Source organism: Rissa tridactyla, chromosome 5 (genome assembly GCF_028500815.1).
Source record: "Rissa tridactyla isolate bRisTri1 chromosome 5, bRisTri1.patW.cur.20221130, whole genome shotgun sequence".
In the NCBI taxonomy this organism is placed as follows: Eukaryota; Metazoa; Chordata; class Aves; order Charadriiformes; family Laridae; genus Rissa; species Rissa tridactyla.
The window spans coordinates 50034173-50056120 of NC_071470.1; the positions used below are offsets into that span (position 1 = coordinate 50034173).

The 21948-nt window shown below is 42.6% G+C and overlaps 1 protein-coding gene across 8 annotated transcripts in view; it reads right to left on the reverse strand.

Annotated features, from left to right (window-relative positions):
* The window catches only part of FAM13A (family with sequence similarity 13 member A), a 135298-nt gene that overhangs the window by 30492 nt on the left and 82858 nt on the right, over positions 1–21948 (reverse strand). For 5 of the 8 annotated variants that reach the window (XM_054202355.1, XM_054202356.1, XM_054202358.1 and 2 more), the window contains 6 exons: positions 20386–20427; positions 9974–10018; positions 8206–8385; positions 5151–5337; positions 2145–2221; positions 1369–1411 (listed from right to left, as the gene is read on the reverse strand). In XM_054202355.1, the coding sequence (XP_054058330.1) occupies positions 1369–1411; positions 2145–2221; positions 5151–5337; positions 8206–8385; positions 9974–10018; positions 20386–20427 (574 nt within the window). The remainder of the gene's footprint in view (positions 1–1368; positions 1412–2144; positions 2222–5150; positions 5338–8205; positions 8386–9973; positions 10019–20385; positions 20428–21948) is intronic. The other 3 variants (XM_054202353.1, XM_054202354.1, XM_054202352.1) reach the window with 3 other exon arrangements.

Here is a 21948-nt window from a genome sequence, read left to right on the forward strand (position 1 = left end):
TTAAGGCTACGTCTTCTTCTGCAGTTAAAATTCTAAAATTTAAAACTTTTCCTAAGGAGAAGTTTATTTTAAGATTATTATTTCATATTCAAATATACCTCCTCCAGACTAATTTAAAAGCTTAATGGGAATATTGTGTGGCGTGGCAACGACGGCACCTTCTCCGCGTGCCAGCAGGTATGTGAGGAACAAGGGATTGCAAAATTCACACTCTGGAAAACACAACAGCTCACAAGCAAGTGCAGAACCATTGGGGGTTACAGACCCTCTGGGAACAAAGTAAGAGATCCATCTAAGCCCAGTCAGAGCAGTGACCAAAGGCAGCACTGAGCACCCCTTGCAGAGGTTACATGTTTCAGTGTCCCACGAACTTCTCCAGCGTCAACACAGCTGGTCAGAGCCCAGCTGTTAGCCAATAATCTCTTCTACCTTTCCTGCTAGACGGAAATAATACCTACCAGAAATGAAATCTGTCAAAGGCAATAAATGTATAGTGGCCTTTATTTAAAAAAAAAAAAAAAAACAACCACAAGAGGCGGCTAGTTTAAAAACACCATCAGCACTCAGTTAACTCCAAATGTCCAGAGAAACCAGACACTGTCCACAGCTGTTTTACCATGCTCCTCTAAAATGGGTGCACAACTGAGGGAGAGGTGCCTCAGATAACTCTCCCATGTATTTTAAATGCTTGGCTGTCTAGAGGTGTTTCAAGCAACCCCAAAAAAAACAGTGACTGCAAAGGTGTTCACCAGACCCAACGCCAACCTTTGCTTTGCTGAACAGTTGGATGAAAAACACCATAAAGTGAATGCAGGAGGTGGGTGTTGAGCAGAAATGTTAAAGCTGGGGAAAAAGCTATTGGCTATCAATGTCACATCTCCCCTCCTGACATCCACCCCAACCACCAATACTTCAGAGAGGAGCAGGAAGATGGTCCGTTTTTTAAGACAGATGATCACAGACACCTATGTTCAAAGGCAACAGGCTGCACTGGGAAATCATAAATAAAAGAACAAAATGATTTTAGAGAAATCAATAGAGACAAGCTAATCTTACTACCCTGGGAGATAACCAGTCACACACCCTGTTCGCAATGATTAATAAGGGAATTCGGCATCACTTAAACCAAAGTGCTTACTCAGTGAGACTTCCCCTTTTGACAAGGAGGGATTGAGGGGGCTGAAGCAGATGCTTTCAGACTCCTCAGTGGTTGAGAGGCTCCCTAAATTATGTAAATAAAAAGCAGAGGGGGGGGGGGAAGCAAAAGTAAATGCTAACTCCATTTCTCTGAGAGAAAGAAAATTTCACTGAACTATATGCCCATTTGGAGCCCACAAAACTGAAACACAAAAACCGAAAAATACCAACCTGAGAGTGCCTGAAAAAAACCTCATCGTTTTCACTTTCTTTGCTACAAAAAAAAAAAACACAAAAACAAAAACAAACCAATGCATTACAAATACAAAACCAGACTTGTCTCATAACAAAAACAATCAGGACTTCTGCACACACAGGTTTTTAGATTCTTGCTGCTGCTGCACACCTGCCAATACATTCAGTAAATGAAGGGACACTCTGGGCTGCAGCACTTCAGGCTGCTAAATTATGTATTTTGCTTCCTCTCAGGAGCTATTTGTGAAATATATCATGTCATTCAATTCCAGGGCCCTTAATCCAAACCTATACAACTCTCCCACCAAACATTAACCATGGAGAGAAACTGTCATCTCAGGTGAGGAGAGTGGGACTCCACAGTGCTCGCAGAAGAGCGAAGCACAAAGAAAAGGGCTGGATTCCCAGCCCAGAGCCCAGGTGAGACGGGCTCTGCAGTCCCCCTGCGTGGAGCATGCTGGTTCAGGTGCTGCACAGCTGACTTTTTTTCAAGTCTGCACCATCAGCATCTTCAGTGCCATTCCTAACAGGTTGGGAGAAGAGTCTTCGTGGCATATGCTGCTGGGCAGAGCCCACACAACATATGCAGTGCCTCCATATAGTTCTACTTTGAAACTAACATGGTGGGTAACGCTGTTCTGCAGCATAACTAAATGTCACCCTCATAGTCTGCGGTGGAAGGTCTCTTAGGCGGTACTACAACCACAGGGAAAACAAAACATAAGTATATTAAAAAAAATTTAAAAAATCACCTTTCTTCAGATAAAATTTCCATGTCGTCAGGTCCTGTTCTGTCTATAGGCCTGGATGAGCTAAAGCTTTCCATGCTCTGTAATACAGTAAATGTTAAAGCAGTAAGATACACAAAAGATTCAAGCTGCAGGCCATTAATCAGATCAAATATAGAAATATCCAACAGGACAAGACAACAATCAGACTACTGCCTGCTGCACATTTATAACAAAACAAAGCTCACATTTTATTGCTCATAACCTACAAAAATCTCCAAACTGCTCACTGCTTCATCTCTTTCATCAGATGACCTCAAAATGCGTTACAGAATAATGCTGCATGGTATACCTCCAGCTCCTATTTTACAGGCTGACAAGACGAGCTGAGCTTGAGAGCAGTTCTATGACGTGTACAAGTCCAGTAATAGCAGGTATCAAAATTCACAGCATCTTCCCGACAGGACTCCTTATGCTCATCTTAGAAAATACTCCCCTTCTCAGCCAAACCCTCCCCATGTTTCTTCTTAAACAGGCAGAACACTGCAAAGAGACTGCCCTATGCACAGAGATAACGTTAAGTTGTGCTGATAGGAATGCAGGGCAAAAAATTCAACCGGTTATGGCAACTTGTTCCAAAATTTGTCTTGGCTACCATTAGGAATATTAACGCTGTTGTCCTCTAAGAACTTCAGCAAGTACTGTGAAGACAAGCCATGTTGCCACTTCGGGCACGTGTCCAGGAGGTTTTCTACCCTGTTTTTTGGGCAAGTCCCTCTTTAAATAGGAGGAAGTCAGTCAGTAGAGGGGAGTGTTCCTGCGCCGGCCCCGAGAACTGCACGCACAGACTTCTTGGGGCAGTCGCAGCCCTCTCACCTTGCTACACCTCCAGCCCCATAAGGTGACACAGCTCAGTCATTCCAGCCTTGCTTAATATGATTCTTCAAGTCCTACTGGTACCTGGCTACCTTGTCTCTGAAATGCAGTTAAAAGCTTTTAATGCTTCGTGGTTGGTTAGCTCAGAAGAGTAAGTGGAACTGACAATTTTTCCACTGCTGACTTATGCTTTTGAGTCTAATGCAATTAGACAGCTAAGAGGAATGCTTCCACACACTGTCCTACATATCGTTTCAGGCTTTGAAAAGAAGGAAGGCTCAGAAAAAGGTTAGTAAGAAGATACAACATCACAAACTTGTTTACGTGACGAAGCCCTTTGAGCAAATGCTAAGGTGCAGGTTATGTCCTTTGATACTCCAAGCAGGTAGTCTAATTTGTGTTATTATCTGAACTGTAAAGATGTAGCCAAAAGAAATCTAAACCACCACACATCTTGCTGGCAGCCTCTGAAATGCAAGTATGAAATAAGTGCACTCATGAAAACTTAAAAAGCAGCCTTTGCTCTTCAAAATAGAATAGCACCATGCTCTCTGCAAGCTGTTTCATAACGATGCTTCCAGCTGGCAATCCCACTGCGACACTTCCTCTAGCAAAGCAAGCAAGAACCACACTGATGGTCATCTTGGCCAAAGAGTTTTTTGCACAAGGTTAGTCCATTTTGTGTTTCTTTCAGCCTTTGCCCCACAAGAGATCCAAAAATGAGGGGCAGGGCAAAGTCCAATGGACACAAGTAAGTTTGAGGACATTTTTTCTGGACACATTTTAAGACTTCATGAATATTTTTCAGGTCCACAGTGAAAGCGGACACTTCTGTCAGTCTTTCCTTTCCCAAATCCTGAGTCAAATTCTCATTTACATTTAAACAGTTTTACACTCCACAGGTACAGACAAAAGGTGCAGAAAAAAGTGTAAGGTCTTGACCTTTGCCTATCTTACAGTCCTTTGCTACAAGCAAAGACGCAAAGTGAGAGTGTGTCTATCTTGCTGTGCTCTTTGATGAAGTATCACATGAGTAGGTTACTGATACTGAGCATTAAACCTAAGCACAGCCTACAATTTTTGGCATCTTGCCTTCTTTTTATCACAATGAGAAGCCAAATCTGCCTCTCTCTAGAATCTCTGCACAGGGCAAAAGCATCAGACCATTGCAATTTTGTGACCTAAACAAATTGAGTCCCAACACAATGTCACATTAAGAAGGAACTCACTCACAGTAGGCTCTAAAACTTCAATCAAGTACAACTGAAGGAAATGCCCTGTAGCTCGGAAGGACAGTCTTTTCACACAGCCTTCGCTGTTAGTAGTAACCGGGTAATCCATGCCTGCTGCCAGGCAGCAGGACGCACAGCACTTCTGCCACTGTTAAGCAGACCCTGCACTGAAGCACAGTACAGTTTTTCAACTGCTGACACTATAATCAATATCTGGTCTTCTTGAGAGGGAAGGAGGGTGCATCAGTTTTTTTCTACAGCTTGTAAAAGTTGGCAAACTGTCTTCTACTATGGAGGTCACACAAGAATATACTGGGCAAATTCTACAGTATTGCAGATTTTTGGGATGTTATATTGGTTTCATTTACCTCTTCAGTAAAAGGTAGCTACAGGGATCATCTTTTGGACCCATATATTCCAAAGTGTTTTGCAAATTGCAAACACCAGACAGACTTTAGGGAAAAGGCATAAAACACCTTTGTCATCTCATTATCAAGAAATTACTTGCAACCTACAGTCTCAGAACTTAGCAGGAATATAAAAATAAACTTGACCTAAACATGTGAACCTACATCTGAGGTTCCAACCTCCTTGCAAGACTTTTGAAAGACTGGGAAAGACTTACTTCTTTTTTCTCTTTCCAAAATGCTTCGTTGAATTCAGAACAAAAAGCAAAAAGTTGTGTAAAGAGAATATTACTATGGATGGAGTAAGAGGATCATAGCAGAAATATGGCTTTCTGGTTGCCTCATCACAAAGATTACAAGTGAGGGATCCAGTGGCCCCCATAGTCGAAAAAAGCCGCTTAGACTTGTACTGGAGGCAAAAATGGCTACCCAAGGGAACCAGATGGTCACTGAAGTAAAAAAGACTTTTTCCCACCCTAGTACTAGGTATCAAATAGTACAGCATGCCAGCTTACCACAGGACTGTCCTGGTTGTCATTAAGCTCTGACAGCTTGGTGCTGGATTTCTGCCGTTTTGGTTTATTCCTTTCACTAAGATATCCGGAGCTGTTGTCTTGCAATTTTTCTACTTCTTGAGCAGCTAGAATACAGTCTTCAAGATTGCTGAATCCAGAGGGAATGTTTTCTTTGTTGACGACTTCCCTAAAAAGAAAAGGGACATTACAACAAGAGGTTGTTTAAAACACTCTCCCGCTACATTTATGGTAGCAATAGAGAAATGCATCATGCTGACTGGTGCAGCTCCGGCAACGTCTTCTGTGCCCTACGAAACCAGTAGCCCTGGTTCTTCCTACTGCAGCAAACACCACGCACTGAGGAATGCCAGATCCCATCGGGGAGTGAAAGCCAGGCGCACACACCTCAGGTGAGAAAGCTGTGAGGATCAGTGTTTGAGACTTGATTCACTTCCCACTAAAGCCAAGGTGGAGAATCCCATTGACTTCACATGGAAGCTGGACTAGCTCCTGGCTGTCTGTGGTATTTTTATAGAGAATACGCGGCATATTTTCCTTTGAGACACGTGCTTTTAATTTAGAAAAGTGATTCACAGCTGTGGTCCAAGGATCTCCTTTGGTGCATGACACCGCATAATCAGCCCTCTTACTCATATTCTCAAATGCAAGAGCAGGACTGTAGTGCTTTAGCCAAGTGCTTGATTCCTATTTGGAAATTACACAAAACAGAAAAGGGAATGCATCTCTGCAACGGCAACACAACTGCTAAGATGGAGGACTGTTCTGCTATGTTGTGAACGGGACAGCTAGCTTTAAGTCATAGCCCATAACTCTCTGAGCTAGCAGTGTTGTGCATGTTTTCCAGAAGCCTGGTGTATGGCTTATCTTGCCCTGCACAATTAGCCTGCTGGATCCTTCAGCGTGCACTTTTCCCTTCACAACCTGTTTAGCAGTCTTCCCTCTACTTTGTGCAACAATGAAGACGCATATACATAACACATCACTACATTACAGGAACAGGAGAAACACAATGCATCTCATTCTTCGCCATCCTACCCGGCCAGAGGCTACAGGCAGGCTGCTTACACTTGACATTGAAACTGGTATGTTTGCTAACTGTTTTAAGCGTGGCTGCCTTATGCAGTGCTGTGCGACTCCAAAGTCTGCTTTCACAAACAGCAGGAGGATTTCGCTAGACTTGCACTAGTGTGACAAGAAACCAGTTCTCTCTAGTATCCGGACAGTGCCAACATGACAAAGTATTCAGATCAAAAAAAAACCCAGAAAGTTTCAGTGGTTTTCTAGATCATAGATCTCTACATTTTGTTGGTGGAAGAGAGATACAAAGAGGCATTATTAATCTGTGATCAAGCTTCTAAGATAACACATTTGCCTTTGTGGAAGTTTTTACAAACCCCTGAGCAGACCAATTAGACATATGTAGCCTGTAGATCATGTAGACTGCAAGGCCTGGGAGTTCACGTATGCGTTTTTGTCATAAACACTTTTCCTAGTTGAAGTCCCATCTTGTGACATTACAAATCCTCTTGTGATCCATCACAAGGCAAGGAGATGAAGTCACTGACAATCAAAACAACAACTACAGAAAGAAGTTTTTGAAAGGAATTCCCAGTTTTGATAATTCACCCAAAGGACTTCCAGCAACCTGACCTAAGGGAACCAGGAAAAACAATTTGAACCCTAGCCAGCATTCAAAACTTCCGATGTGCTTTAAATCTTTGGCTCTGGCTCTACAGACCAAACTTGAACAACTGTCAACCTTGTCTAAAGACAGCTCTGTAATGCAACGTTGAAAAAAAGCCCTGCAGTACTATATGCTTCCAAACACGTACACTAGCCAGTCTCTGACCTACTTACCTGAGATGCCTGTCAGCGGGGCTACTAAACAAGAAAAACTGCTTCAGAGCTGCTGCCAGATACTTTGGTGACTTGCAAGTGCTAATTTCCCAGTCTATTTTCACAGCAGATTTTCATTCACTATGGAAATGGCTTTTTATTTTGTAACTATGGGGTTTTTTTACGGTAATATTGACACATTTTGGGAAATAGCATGACCACAACATTAACACAAGGTACTGATGGTTATGCACGTGTATAAAAGTGGCTTTGTGTAGGAAGCTGCAGATCCAATAGGATATGGGGAATTCAGCACCCAGGAAAAAACAATGCGAGACTAGATGTTTATTTCAGAATCTACCTTGAAATCCTAGCAATCCAAGTCAAGTATACACATTCTTTACAAGAATTAGTGCTGTGTTAAAGCTGTGTGTGTAAGCACACACGTGTGTAAGCACTGACTAGATCACGGACTCGCAAAATCTGCAGTTATAGTTCCTCAAAGACAGTTATGCCCTGGGCAAATGTTAAGGCTGTGGTGGTAATACATTTGTACCACACAATATATGCCACAAGTGGAGGAATATGAAAGGAAAAATAGGGATTTTTTACTCTTTGAACAGACATTTAATGAAATTCACCACTAAATCATGTTTAAGCTTTGTGTAACAGGGTGAATAAAAATTCTTAAATTCCGATTAATCAAAAGGAAGATGTTTCCACTTTCAGAAAAACTCCCAGGGCTCCTCCATGAACCCAAACATAAGCCGTGCCTCCACATACAAAAGGCGTTTTTTAAGACATTCTATATTCAGAAAAGCATCTAAACCCAATGTTTATATCTAAAGAAAGTTACGGGCAATAAGGCCAGCTGCTTGGGGATTTCCACTAAAGCAACAAATATTGTACTTAAGCAATTCCAGATACTGTAATTGAGAACTCTACCATACTTCGCAAAAAAAATACGGATTCTTATCATGCTTTGCCCCACTCCATGACCTCTAATAAACTTTACATTTCCCAGGTCTAACTGATGCAGTGGAGTTCTGCACAGGCACTGCAGTCTGCTCTGTGCTTTCGACCCAGGGCAAGGGTCAGTGCATTTCATCACAGAACTAAGCATTGCCTTGATAAGAGGACATGACTAGGGTACACTTAATCAAATATACTTTCCAAAACAAAGAAATCAGGCTCGTACATGTCTCTGTTTCTCCGGGCTTCCTCCTGCTCTTTGTGGTGTCGCCTCCTCTGCCTGGCAGACACATTAGAAGAGGCTGAAGATGTTCCCGATTCAGAGTCCTCTGAACTCTGGCCGCCTGAGCCATGAACATCAAAGAGATGCTGCTCCACGGCTGAGCGGATTGTCTTCTCTAAATACCTGTCAAGCCGAAAAATAAGGTCAATTGAGCTCAAAGACTTTGTGGAGCTCCCTCTCTGCAACAATAAATAAAGCAAGGGTATCTGAGGTTTATGTTTTATTATGATGGCAAGGCAGTATAAAATGTCCGAGGGCTGTGACATCTGCAAAGAGCTCAGCCAAGATCTTCTGACACCCTGATGTTAAGGTCCCTCAGAAGAGCTGAGCATTCCCAATTTATCTCACTCTGTTTTATTTCTAGGATGTTTGAACCTTAGTAAAACAGCTAATTTTACTTACTGCAACTACAGACATTGGTGCCTAACTTTCACCCTTCACTTTAATAGTCCTTGCCGTGACAAAATTGCATTTGATACCCAGCCATGCTGACACTGGTCAAGTCTCTTGCGCAATCTGAGCTCAATAAGGCAATGGATCATCTGCAAGGCGGTGATTCACTGCTGTCTCACTGCAAACAGTACCTGACTACAAACTCCTCGTATTTGTAACTCTGTGACCAAGCACGGATTTGGTTCTGAGTTCATGCTGGTTTTGCACTGTTCTTGTGCCATGAATCCATCCACAGCCACCCTTGACTTACACTGGTGTAAGATCACCATCACGCCCACTGGCAGTAAGAGGGCATCCAACACAAGCCACAGCAAGGGACCTTCTGCAGTTGCATCAGTTAAAGATGTGAGACTACTTGAACTTTCAACGCAACCAAATCTCCTTCATTTTGGTACCGACATTTTCTTGTAATACTTCCTTCCTTGCTTGCTTAATCAGAGGAAGTTTTTATGGGCAAAATCTAAATTATTTTTTTTTTTGCAAAAAGATCATTTGGAAACACATGTTTGTACATCCCTGTTTCTTGCAATGCTTTAAGTAGTCTGCTGAAGAATGAGTTTTTCAAACACTCCTTTCCAAAGTCCATACATAGCTCCTAGTGCTTTTTCCATAATAAAAAAGATTATTTGCAGGATTTGCTGGTTAATTTTCAAATGAGTAGCTCTAAGTTGGGAATGTGTACCTGGGTTGACTTCTCCAGAGAATTTACAAAAGTTGTTGCTAAGATGCTATAGTTGTAAGTCTGCTGAGACTGCGGTTCCTGAAAAAGTCAAAAGATCTTAGCAAGTGCAAAAACCCCCATGGTTTAACTTGGCAAGTATGTCTGTGTTTCACATATTGACAGGAATCAGTTCTACAAACCCATCAGCCATTGGGAATTTCCAGCTCCGGCAAGGGAGCCAACTCATTAGCTTAGCTGCTCCCAGTTATGGTAGTGGGGTCAAGCCCCATCCTCTGCTGGGATGCAACAGGGCACAAACAAAAGCAAGAAGATGACACGGTGCGAATGATTTCTCTAAATATGCAAGTTCTGCCTAACCAAAACATTACAGGCACAGTGCAAGGAAAGAACCAAAGGTCTGGGAATTTTTCAAGAGGAAATGATTTATTATCATTGCAGAAGCTTTGGTTTGGGAAACACTCTTTTTTTCGTTTGTGCAAGAAAAATCCTTAAAGAGAAATCAAAGAATAACCAGCTCATTTAAAAAACTCCAATATGCGAAAAAAGTAGCTACAAAATTGTAAAAGAGACACTTACTCTCCTGTAGCAGGAATGTTGCTACTGACTTGTGATACGTGGGCACTGTGTAAAAGAAAAAAAAGAGGAGAAAGTTAGATCTAATTATCACAGTAAGGCCTTAAAAACCTTTGTTCTTTGCAGCACTACGATTTAAAGGTCTGAGCTGCCTCAACAATTGCATGCACATGCCACAAGCTTTTCCTTTAAGGAATTTTCTCTCCCATGGTGACGTGGAGCATTTTGACAATGCCAATATCCTCAAGAATTAATTTCCCTGTCACTTCCTTCCAGTAGGCCAAAGTCTAACGGAAAGTATTTCAACTTCAGCATGTTGCATATTTTTTTTTGCTTTCTTCTGAGCTTTCCGCTGCTGCAGGTTGTTTTAGCCTCATCACAAAAGTCCTTGCCTTTTGAGGCCCACTTGAAAATGTATACACTGTGAAAGGGGACTTAATATTTAAGAATCTTTAAATCTTAATGGAGGACAAAGGTAAAACACAGGCTTTGCACAGTTCTTCTTCTGCCACTCTCTGATGTTCATGTTCTTTGCTTCACATTTTTAAAAAGAAAACGTATGCTCTCTTCTCTCCCTTTTCTCTCAGCCTGTTTTCAGGCTCAGGAATAGCTGACACGATTGTAGGTGCCATTGCTTGCTGTTTAAAGCCCTTGCAAACAAGCTGACGTGCCACCACACGCAGCTGTCACTGCTTTCCTCCCTCTGCACAGGGCTAGATTCAACCTGGCCAAGCTGAGTCCCATCCTGTCCGCTCTTCCCCCACGCTGACTCGGCTCTGCAGATAAGGTGATACTTCCTGCCTCTTCGTCACTCCTGTGATCTTCTTTTAAGTCAAATAAATTACAGGCCTAGGGGTTTCACTTGGATTTATCCCTGTATCAGCAGAGGAAGTAGCTGTACAATTGGCTGACATATCCCAATAAAATGGCACTGTGTGGCCAGGGTATAAGACAGGCTGGATGCAAGGTGTGCTTCCTGCCAAAACTGACATTTATCACCTTCAGTCTTTACCAGTTTCTCCCGAACAGTTTCAATGCAGAACCACCAACAACAGACGGCATCCGTTAACTAACCAAAGGTTTCTTCTCTGCTTCCCTCAAAGCACGAGAAGGACATGGACCTGTTGGAGCAGGCCCAGAGGAGGGCCACAAAGAAGATCAGAGGGCTGGAGCACCTCTCCTTTGAAGCCAGGCTGAGAGAGTTGGGATTGTTCAGCCTGGAGAAGAGAAGGCTCTGGGGAGACCTTATAGTCTCTTCCAGTACCTAAAGGGGGTCTACAGGAAAGATGGGGAAGGACTCTTTATCAGGGAGTGGAGCAATAGGACAAGTGGTAACGGTTTTAAACTGAAAGAGGGGAGATTTCAACTAGATATTAGGAAGAAATTCTTTACTGTGAGGGTGGTGAGACACTGGCACAGGTTGCCCAGGGAAGCTGTGGATGCCCCGTCCCTGTAAGTGTTCAAGGCCAGGCTGGATGGGGCTTTGGGCAACCTGGTCTAGTGGAAGGTGTCCCTGCCCACGGTAGGGAGGGTGGAACTAGATGATCTTTAAGCTCCCTTCCAACAGAAACCATTCTATGATTTTGCATTTCCCCGTACAGATGTAGCACTAGCTAAGGAGCTGCGGCACTCTCAGATGATAACCACTCTGTGGCTTTGCTGGGTTTGAGTGTCACTTGTGGTGGAAGGCAAGCAACAAGAGGACAAGAAAGGTAAACAAGGTGCCACTACAGCCAGTTTAACAAAACCAACAAACCAGCCTAACTCCTGTAGTGAAGTACAAACCCCATAAACACCCATCTGCAGATCAGACTCACAATACGCTTCAGCTTCCTCCGGCTGAGCCAGTGCGTTCACCTTGGTGCAGGCACAGCAGCGTGCCCTACCCACACGCACATCCCATACAGTCCCGGCTTCACTGGGTGCTCACCTCCAGCCCCCGCACAGGTCCCTGCAGCGCTGGCACAGCACGGAAGCTGTTGTGGATTTGCCAGTATACCCCCCAGTACCTGCACAGCACCTGAGCAGCTGTGCCATTCAGATGATTTAATGAACAGAAGACATACAAACAAGTATTTATTATTACAGACATGCAACCTACATATAGGAAAAAAAATAATTTGCAAGATCCCTCTCTTCCCATACATAATATCTTGACTATTAACTACCAGATGGCTTTGCAATTTGAAGTGCACATTTCAAGCACCCTACTTGCTTTCCTGTTCACTTACATAAACTATTTGGCCTCCTTCCAGCCCCAAACTGTTTTTTAAGACCTGGCCTCCCATGCGAGATGGATGAGCAAGCAAGATGCTACCGTGGTAGGCTAAACCACATTGTAAGATACAACTCATGCGCTGGCTACCGTTCCTACACGTGTGGGAGCAAGTTAATATTGTATGAACTTTCTGGAATATTTACATGCAATCCATACTGAGCCGGGGTGTCTTTCACATCACACCTTTCTTCTCTGTTTTTATGTCAGGGAAGTGGTCATGGAGAGGGAGAAAGGACTCTCTGGATTCTAGGTTTTTTTTAAACATCCCTAGGATGTAGGTATATCTACCTATCAGACAAGAAAGAAAACCTCAGGAAGCAGCTCTTCCCTCTATTTCCAACAGGATTAATACCGTGCAAAAATGCAAACTCCTGTTTCACATAAACCTAATGAAAGGCTAGATACTGTACGTGTAAGACTTCACGCTGTTAACTCCACCTGAGGTGTTCAAGGCCAACAGTCACTATCTGCAAACCACTCGCATCACTATTGAAAACACACCAGCTTCTTTACACAAAAAGTAGTAAAAGGAAGAAACGAGATAAAGCTGAAGAAGTATTGAAGTAAAATGCCAAAAATTTTCATACACCCCTCCCCTTCCCAATACATTCTATAGTTGTCTAATTCTCAGTTGACTGTGTGCTTTACTAACACCAATTCAGTTTTAAGTGTGTTAACCTTGCTAATTCATAATGTGTAACAGTTACTTTGTGGTATTTAGAAAAGCCCTACTCAGACTACAGATTCTGTCAGAGAGCCAGTAATACGGTGATTTTCAAACTACTGACAAATAACAAGGAAATATGTATACATCTACATGCGAGCTTAGTGGATGACTACAAAATTAAGCCCTGACATTCTGATTTTATTGTATTTCCCTTCTAAATATGTCTTCCTTGTATACTGCATATAACTTTATTCTTAACCATGTGATATTTTAATGCTCTCTTATAGAATCACAGACGTGCCTAGGTTGGAAGGGACCTTTCAGATCATCGAGTCCAACCATCAGCCTAACACTGACAAAAACCATCACTAAACCGTATCTCTAAGCACTATGTCTACCCGTCCTTTAAATACCTCCAGGGATGGTGCCTCAAGTACTTCCCTGGGCAGCCCGTTCTAATGCTTAATAACCCTTCCAGTGTAAAAATTTTTCCTAATATCCAATCTAAACCTCCCCTGGCACAACTTGATGCCGTTTCCTCTTGTCCTATCGCCTGTTAGTTGGGAGAAGAGACCCACCCCCACCTGCAACCTCCTTTCAGGTAGTTGTAGAGAGCGATTAGGATTAATCCTCCCTTCTCAGTAAGATGGAGATTTTAAATGATCGTTTTTTCCAGATACCCTAAATTTCTTTTAATTCCACTATCGGCAGCTTTCCTTGCTATTTCATTTTGAAGCTTAACTTAAATGCATTGCTAAATTGCTTGATTTACTCTGCACCAACCTTTTTTATGTTGAGGAAGTTCACATCCAAAACAAACGGTGGAGGGGAGAGAGTTATACAGTGGCTTCAGGATTTGAGGCTGTGCAGGGACAGAGTGGGAGGTGGTGGAGCGCGTTAGCAAACTCCGGGAAAGGCACAGCCCTGTAGGGATTTCACAGCCCAGAAAAGCAGTCAGGCAGGCGGGGTGAATCCTGCGGGGTTTTCCAAACTTCTTGGGTGGCAAAAGTCGCTCTGCTGTTGGATTTATGCTTCATGGAGCAGGCGAGGCAAGCCGTGCCCAGAAATCATCCGGACAACAGGAACTCATGTTCTGCTTCGGTTAATTATTTTCTCCTCAAGTCTGCTCCATTTCATCGATACATACACTCAATTATCTCCACAGCTAGATTATCTTTATTAAATTATGCAGCTGCTGCGGAGCACGCTGAGAAATAGCGACTTTCAGTAGAAATTAAAGGTTCTCCTCAGGTGACAGAAAGCAGCAGGAGAGTTTCCCAGTGCTGGGGACTTTTACTTTCAGAGAGCCAGCCACAAAACCTGCACCAAGGCACACAGCTGTTTTAAGCGCTATAAACTTTTGAACTGGCTTCTTATGACCCTGGAGCTTTTCCTTTTGGGAAGTCTGACCTCTAGCTCTTCCCAGCGTTGTCTAACTTGTTTACCAAAGTCTTTTTCTCACTTTCAGAGGTGCCCCATCAGCCCTGGATAATGTCTTGCTTCACACATAAGGTAAACTCTTACTGCATAGCCTCTTCTCCCATTTCTTTCCAACCTAAAGTACAGGAAGGTAGCATTTTCCATCACCTTTAAGAACATTAAATCTCCCCTGCCCGCTCTAGCTAGTATTCTATGTTTAAAAAATATGCATTTGAGTGAGAATTATCTTATGCAATACCTGCACCCTGTTTGGTTTGCGATGGGCATCTTGTGACAGCAGGCAAAGAACTGAGTTGGATATCAAACCTCCTCTCCTGGTTTTTTTTCATTCAAGGCACTATTGAGCAAAATGTATTAAAAGAGCAATGTAAAAACATCAACCAGAGAAAACTGACTTACTGTCATAGTATTTTCCCAGATTGGGTTTTTATTTATGAAGTCAATGAATTAACCCCTGACCATACTTAATGGCATAAATCATAAGCTATACTTGCAGTCTGGAACTAAGGCCAATCATTGCTGAGATTTATTTACAACCGATCTGCTTTATTCAAGAAGCAAGGCTTTTTTTTTTTTTTTTTTTCTTTTTTTTTAAAGCCAAGCACAACAGTAAGAAAGCCTCAATAGATGCAAAAACTTTTTACCATTTTATCATTCCAGTAAGGTAGGGGACGTTTAAATGGCTTTGACATTTCAGATGGGAAATTTCTGAAGTCCTCCTGAATATATTATTCCAACCTGTGATCTAGGAAATTCCTTTTTCATAGGCATTTATATAGTCTAAACACTGTTCACTCTCCTCAACTGTTGCACACTGCAACATACAATATGGCAGACTCACATGGGATCTATTTTAAGACAACTACTTCATTTGACACACACTTACCAAAGAGAAGGATTGTGTCTGCATATAAAATGGGAAAATATTGAGTTTAAAAATAAAGAGATGTGCTCTTAGTTACTGGGATGTCCCATCACACAGAGGACACACTGTCAAATGTTTTCTCAGCACCATCGCACTTTCACAAGCTCAGATCCAATTATCCTTCCTTTAAATGTGGTACATTATATTTGATGCTGCCTTCTTACTATGCAGAAAACTAACCCCACTAAAAGCAATTGTCTTGTTTTCTTCAGGATTCCTGCTGTTTTTCACTTGCGCTGGGATCACCCTGTATGATGGGTGCACACTGACACCTACTGCTTGGAGCAGAGACAACCCTGGAAGGGATTCATACATGCCACACAATTTAGCCGGCTGAATTTGGATGGCTGTGTCTGTGCAGGTTCTTCTTCAAGAGAAGGGAAACGCTCCTCAGACCAGCACAGTAGCTGGACACTGCGAGCAGGGGCACCCAGCACCCTGGTGTCTATTTTGTTTCAGTGCTGATGTGACGCAGGACATTAACGTGCGTCACGCAACATAATCATGACTCATAAAAGGGCCCAGCACTCCTGTGGGCCCCAGGAGTTCTTAAGGCATGTCCCATACTGAGGAGGAAGCGTTCAGTGGGAAGGTGGCCAGGCAAATTTCTGAGCAGGTGCAAAACCTACAGCAAGATTTTTTCAGTTTCTTCAGAAAATTGACCCGAGAACAAATAGAATAAAACACCTTACCCAATTATACTATAGGCTAAGAATATTTGGCTTGTGTTATATAAGAAGAGTTGTCTCAGATCACAACTGTTGAAAGGAGAAACAGTCGGCTGTATTGAATACTGCCAACAGGATATCAGTACTTCAAGAGAAGAGAAGTACCAAAACAGGCGAAACTGTCCAACACCTTGCCCTGTACTCGTGTGTATCTAATGCAATTTTTGGCATTGCTTGTGATGTCAGCTCTAATCCTAATTTCAGTTTAATGCTCTGCATGTTAACAAGAAGCTCCACGCTACAAAGCTTTTGCTTTTTTTCCCCTGTAATATCACTCTGGTTTATCTCAGGATGTAATCATCAGGAAACTCCTCTGAAACCATTTACGTGACTAACGTCAAACCTAAAGCACATACGCCAGCATGAAGCACGTCTGCAGATTCCTTGTCTTCTAAAAACCCATTGCACACATTGAGGAGAAGTGTGCTTACAGGGAATTGCCGTTGCCAGATGCTGCTTCATTACCTGAAACTGCACGCTGTTTCTCAGTACTGATTACTCAGTACAGCTGGTATGCATAGTCTCATTACAGAATTATTCAAGGAGCAGCACTACAAATTTTTTAACAAATCTCAACTCCCTTTACCACAAGGTTTCGTTACAAAAAGTTTTGGAACACAAATGCCCTTCAGGCACAACTCCCTAGAACAATCAATCACCCAGCAAGGTTTTCCTCTTCTTTTAACAGTGCAGAAATCTCCTTGGCTGGTATTGAGCCCAGCTGAGTCAACAAATTGTCTTACCAAGGAATACAGAGAGGGAGAGGATAATCCTGGTCAGCAGCAGGTGAATGGATTCAAACCCCAGATCTCACAAACTGGTCAAGCATGCCTCATCCTTGCAATCACCAACAAAAGAGGGCTCCAGCTACCATTAATTTTCTGCCCAAATTTATTCATAGCCTGTTTGTATACGTTTTCTTTTGCATCAGGTATTGTTACTTAACATAAACAATCCCTCCCCTGTCTAAAACCCAGAGGGAATGTGTTCTCTGGTTCATTTCTTATGGTAAATAAGCCTTCCCTACTCTTTTCTTCATCTTGTAACAGGATCTGCCCACTTCTTTAATCACCTTCACAAATCTAACGCCATTTGAACAAGTTACTGAAACTGTATGAGGCCTCATCTGATTCTTGTACAAAGACATCCATGCTTCCTCTAAGTATACTGAAAATACTTCATATATCCATTGTCATGTAATTACTTCAACTTGAATATTTTCATCCCATGCCCCCCTTCCATCTCTCCATGAACAAGTATTACCACGTCCTTTTCTTCCCTGGCATTTCCATATGCGAGGAACTCCCCTTTCACATCATGAATTTTCATTATTAGTCCTGAGATGTATGACTTTATTACCTATGTTATTATTTTTCATCCTGTATTTTGTATTTCATGCTTATCTTTATATAGATCTGTATCTATCTCAGTCATCCTATATCATATCTCACTGTCACATATTTTCTCCCAGAAGACACCCCCATCCCATTCACCCCTCCTAAATTTCTGCTTCAGTCAAATTTATAAGCATGATTCTATTTTATTATGCCAGTGCCTATGAAAGAAAAAAAGTCCATGACACTTACTGAGTTTCACTAGCAATCTCCTTCCTCTCTTACCAGCAATACCTATAGGTCTCACCCCCTCCCTACCCATCTTTAAGCTCTAGTTACTAATGCTCATTTTTTCCATCCAGATGGCACAACTAAAGCATTTTGCTGACATCAGACAGATTAGGTATATTCCTTTCCTTCCTCTCTCTGGGAAGTCTTATAAAAAATAATTTGGTTGTACCAGTATCACCTCTCTTGACAAACCTATTTCACGTTTTGCCTCATTTACCACTTATTCTCATACCATTGACTGCTTATTCCCTTACAGATCACCAGTGGTGATTAATTCTATACTTGGCCATGACTTGCCCAATGTCTAAAGAAAAAAACCCCACACAAATCCACAACCCTAAATCAGTCCCATTTTAGGAAATAGCGTATTGGTGGCATTCCGACAGTTCTGACTTGAAGTTAAGACCTTGAGCATTTGCCTCATTGTTAAAAATAACATCCAGGGAAACATCTTCATTGCTAGCTGGCATGGTACAGCACGGAAGAATCAAGTCTCTGGTTTGATCCAACCAAAACTGGTTTACGAAGGGACACAATGGCTCCTTCAGTCTGGCAAAAGCCAAGCATTACGCAGTGTTTGGAAGCTAAAGAGCTCTTGTTCCCATTTAATTAACTTGTTGCATAATTATCTGTATGGAACTGCTGTATAAACGCAGCAGCGACTGCTTTGTACATACACATTCATGATTCACTTGAAGGACTACTTGAATGGTATTTCAGGCTATGTAAGCGTGGCTAGTAGCAATACAAATAGACTTGACCATCAAACGGCTAAAGTTGAAAGTCTCTCCTTCCTTTTCCATGGTGTGAAACGCAATTCCTACATATGTCACGCGCAGCTCTGGGGCAACAATTAGAATATTCAAAGTTGCACAGAAAAAACTGGCCACCCACTCAAATTCTCAGTTGTTGAAGCACCACGAATTGCCCAGCCAGCACCGGCTCTCCTGCCAAATTAACTGCACTTGGCAACTGACCTCAGGAGCACACATTTTTGATGTGTGATAAATAGCAGCAAGACTTACAAGCTGTTAGCTTTATTTACAAGTAATTGTGTCTCAGCAATGTTACAAAAGACACAAGCTTGGCATGAAGCCTTAGGTTGCAAGGTGTGCTGCTCTCTCTCTGCTCCTACAAGCCATTTCTTTACTTTCCAACTATGTCTTTATTCCTGACTGTTCCCTTCCTGTTTGCAAGACATGTTCCCATGGAAAGCCATTCCTTCATTCTAATGGACACACTCATTCTTTGTTCCGTGTTAAAATATGCCCATGTCTCTATTTAAGATGTCCAAACCTGCTTCCTCTCTCTCAAAAATGTCCTGCTTTGACACTAGTTTCCTCAGGTCTGCTCCTTGCTCCCTGTCTCCTCAGCAATCTGGACAAGGTCAGCTGAAGAGAATCTCCTTCATGGATCATTTTTCCATGATCAAGGAAAGGGCTTGGAAGGGCAGTTTTAAGCAGTAAGACAAATGGTAATGTAATGAAAACCTACAATCATTTGAAGGTCACATTTAGCCAGAAAGAAAAAGAAAGAGGGGGACTATTTTCAACAGAAAGATGGGATGAGTGTTTAAACTGGGAAAACTTGTGACAGAAGAATGTATGCAGCTACAAAATAATCTCCCAAAGGAAAAGGTAGAACCTCCTCAGATAGTTTGGAGCTTCTGAAGCACAGATGAGGCAACATCTGCACAAATACACTGCAAGGAATGATAGTGAATCAACAGGAAGGCAGACAAGACCATGCAACCAGGCTAGACCATGAACAGTTCACTGACCCACATTTCTGCACCGTTTTAATGCAAGTCTCCATATTAAGAGTATGCATGAAATGCACAGCTTCTGTAGTTTATCAGAAAAATTCTCTAAGAAAAAACCCAAGCTACAAAGATAAATAGGAATACATGCAAGAGACTTAACAAATTGAAGAGATCAGTGTAAGAACTCCAAATATCGCTGCTCTCACAAAAAGCACCACAGGGATTTCTTTTTATTTGTTTAAACTCCACAGAGATCAAAGAACCCAATTATAATATCTGGCCCTTCCTCCTCTGCAGCCCTTCGCTGTTAATTGCCCTGGCTCCTGTTCTTCCACTAAGTACCAATGAAAACACTGGAACTGAGCCTGCTACTGAAGCAAGCAGACCAAACTTTCACTGATGTCAACAGAATTAGGCCACTTTTACAAGCAGTGACTTTGCCCTCCAGTTGGCAAAACAAGAAACGCAGTTTGTCCAAATGCAGCGCAAGGGCGATTCCCTGCAGGCAGGCGGGCTGGGGTCCCAGGCACTCTCCTGCTTCTCTGGGCTGCAGCAGAGGAGCAGTTGCTGCATGGGCTGCTGACTCACCATCTGGTTCCTGGTTTCTTTCTGAGCAGCACACGCTGCCAGTTCCTCAAAGCTCGTGGCAGAAATCTCTCCTGTGCTCACAGATTATAAACTACTCATGATGGGCATCTAAGCTACATAATGAACTGAAGAAAAGAAGAAACGAACGTCCATCTTATATTTAGAATTTACAAGACTGGCATTAAACCCTGAGCCTCGTCTCTAAATACAAAAAAATTTTGACAGTTTGTATCTCTGAAGACTCATTCATCTCCCTAGCTGAGCAATTATTACGAACTTAACATTAATCTTCAGTTTGATTGCAGTCTGTTCAACATTTCTGGCATCACTTCCCACATTTAATTCCAATAACAAATTTATCCCACACAGAAAGATAATAAATTAAAACAATTGAGTAAATACCTCACATAGAAGGGTGACATAGGCCGCTCATCTTCTTGGGAGCTAAAAACAAAACATAATTTTTAAAGTTAGTATGCAGCTCTGTCTTGTATTTGCAGTTCATTTACAGCAAGATACTCTTCAGAAGTAGAGATAACAAAAGCGAAACAGTACACCTGTTACAGAGGTTCTGCCCTCTGGTTGTACTCATGGAAGAGAGCTCTATCTTACATTCCTTAAATCCCGAGAATCCAACTCATTTCTCAGTATCCACAAATGTGGTGTAACAGATCTCCTGCTAGACAGCCAGGAGTCACTCCGGCTCTGCAGCAGTGCCAGGACTATTCCCATAGCAACAATAAAGTATTTTGCCAGCAAAACCACCAGAGCTTTTTGCCGTCTGCTGTTCCAGAATTAAACAACCTGCCTATTAAAGCAAAAGTTGATAAAAACCCAAATGATATCTTGAGAGACCAAAGGAAATAGCCATGGGTATATGCATGAGGCTAGGAATTCCCCAGTTTTACTGCTCCTGTGGAAAGCCGATTAGACTATGCTGAAATCTCCCTAGGCTTAAGATGAGGGGCTGACATCGGTTGGTGTGGTGCTCCCCTGGCAAAACGGTGTTTCAGTGGTCAACTGACCTGGTGTGTGGCTGACTATTTCCCTGGTCCAACTCATCATGCCTGTGCTGGCACAAGGGTAAGAACGAGCTGCCGGGGCTCTGAAGCTTAAAGGTGTGGTGGACTGACGTTTTAAGTCAAGCTAAGACCATGCTGTTGTAAGGAGGAGTTCAAACGAATTTCAGCTAGTCATTCCAACCAGATAAATGGTCGGTCTTGCAGGGCATTTAAGCCTTGTAACTTCCCAGAGCAGGACACATCTTCCTCCAAGCATTCAGGAAATGCCACCGAGGTTGATTCGTCCCTAAGGCGTTTTTAATTGGGTCAGCGAGTTCGTCAGAAAAGATGGGAAGCTGCATAAATTACTTCAAACAAAAGGAGAAAAGATAATATCCCACAAGTGCTGGAAACAAAGCATTTCCCTGCTGCTTTCCCACTGTTCCAGCAGCTTGGGACCGTGCCAGCACTCAGCCATTTGCCACAGGTACTCAGCAACAGGTCCTGGGGCACTGCCAGCCTGTGAAGGCATCCATCGCTTTTGGGCTTGTTCAGATGAGAGAATATGGGAGAATGCTCTGGGTAAGGTGAGCTCAGCTTCAAACTCAAGTCACTCGGGGGCTTTGATCGCCCCGATGCCCCAACCAACTTTCAAGAGGGATCTGAAGTAGATCAAGCCTGAACAATTTTTGAAACACCAGCCTGAGTCCAATTATCTACTGAATTTTGAAGGATTTTATTTATTCGTTTATAAAAGCCTCTCTAAGCACAGAATAAAGGGGAAAGGAACACCTCCGTGGGTTTTGCAGCTAGGAGATGAAATACTCACAGGTATCTTTTACAGCTCCTACCGGAGCCAGCAGGAAGCTCCCTCAGCAAGAGGTGCTGGAACTGGCCCGCAGCCACGTGAGCACCCTGCTCCCACTGAATATAGCCAGAGGCAGATTTCACCGTGGCCCATTTC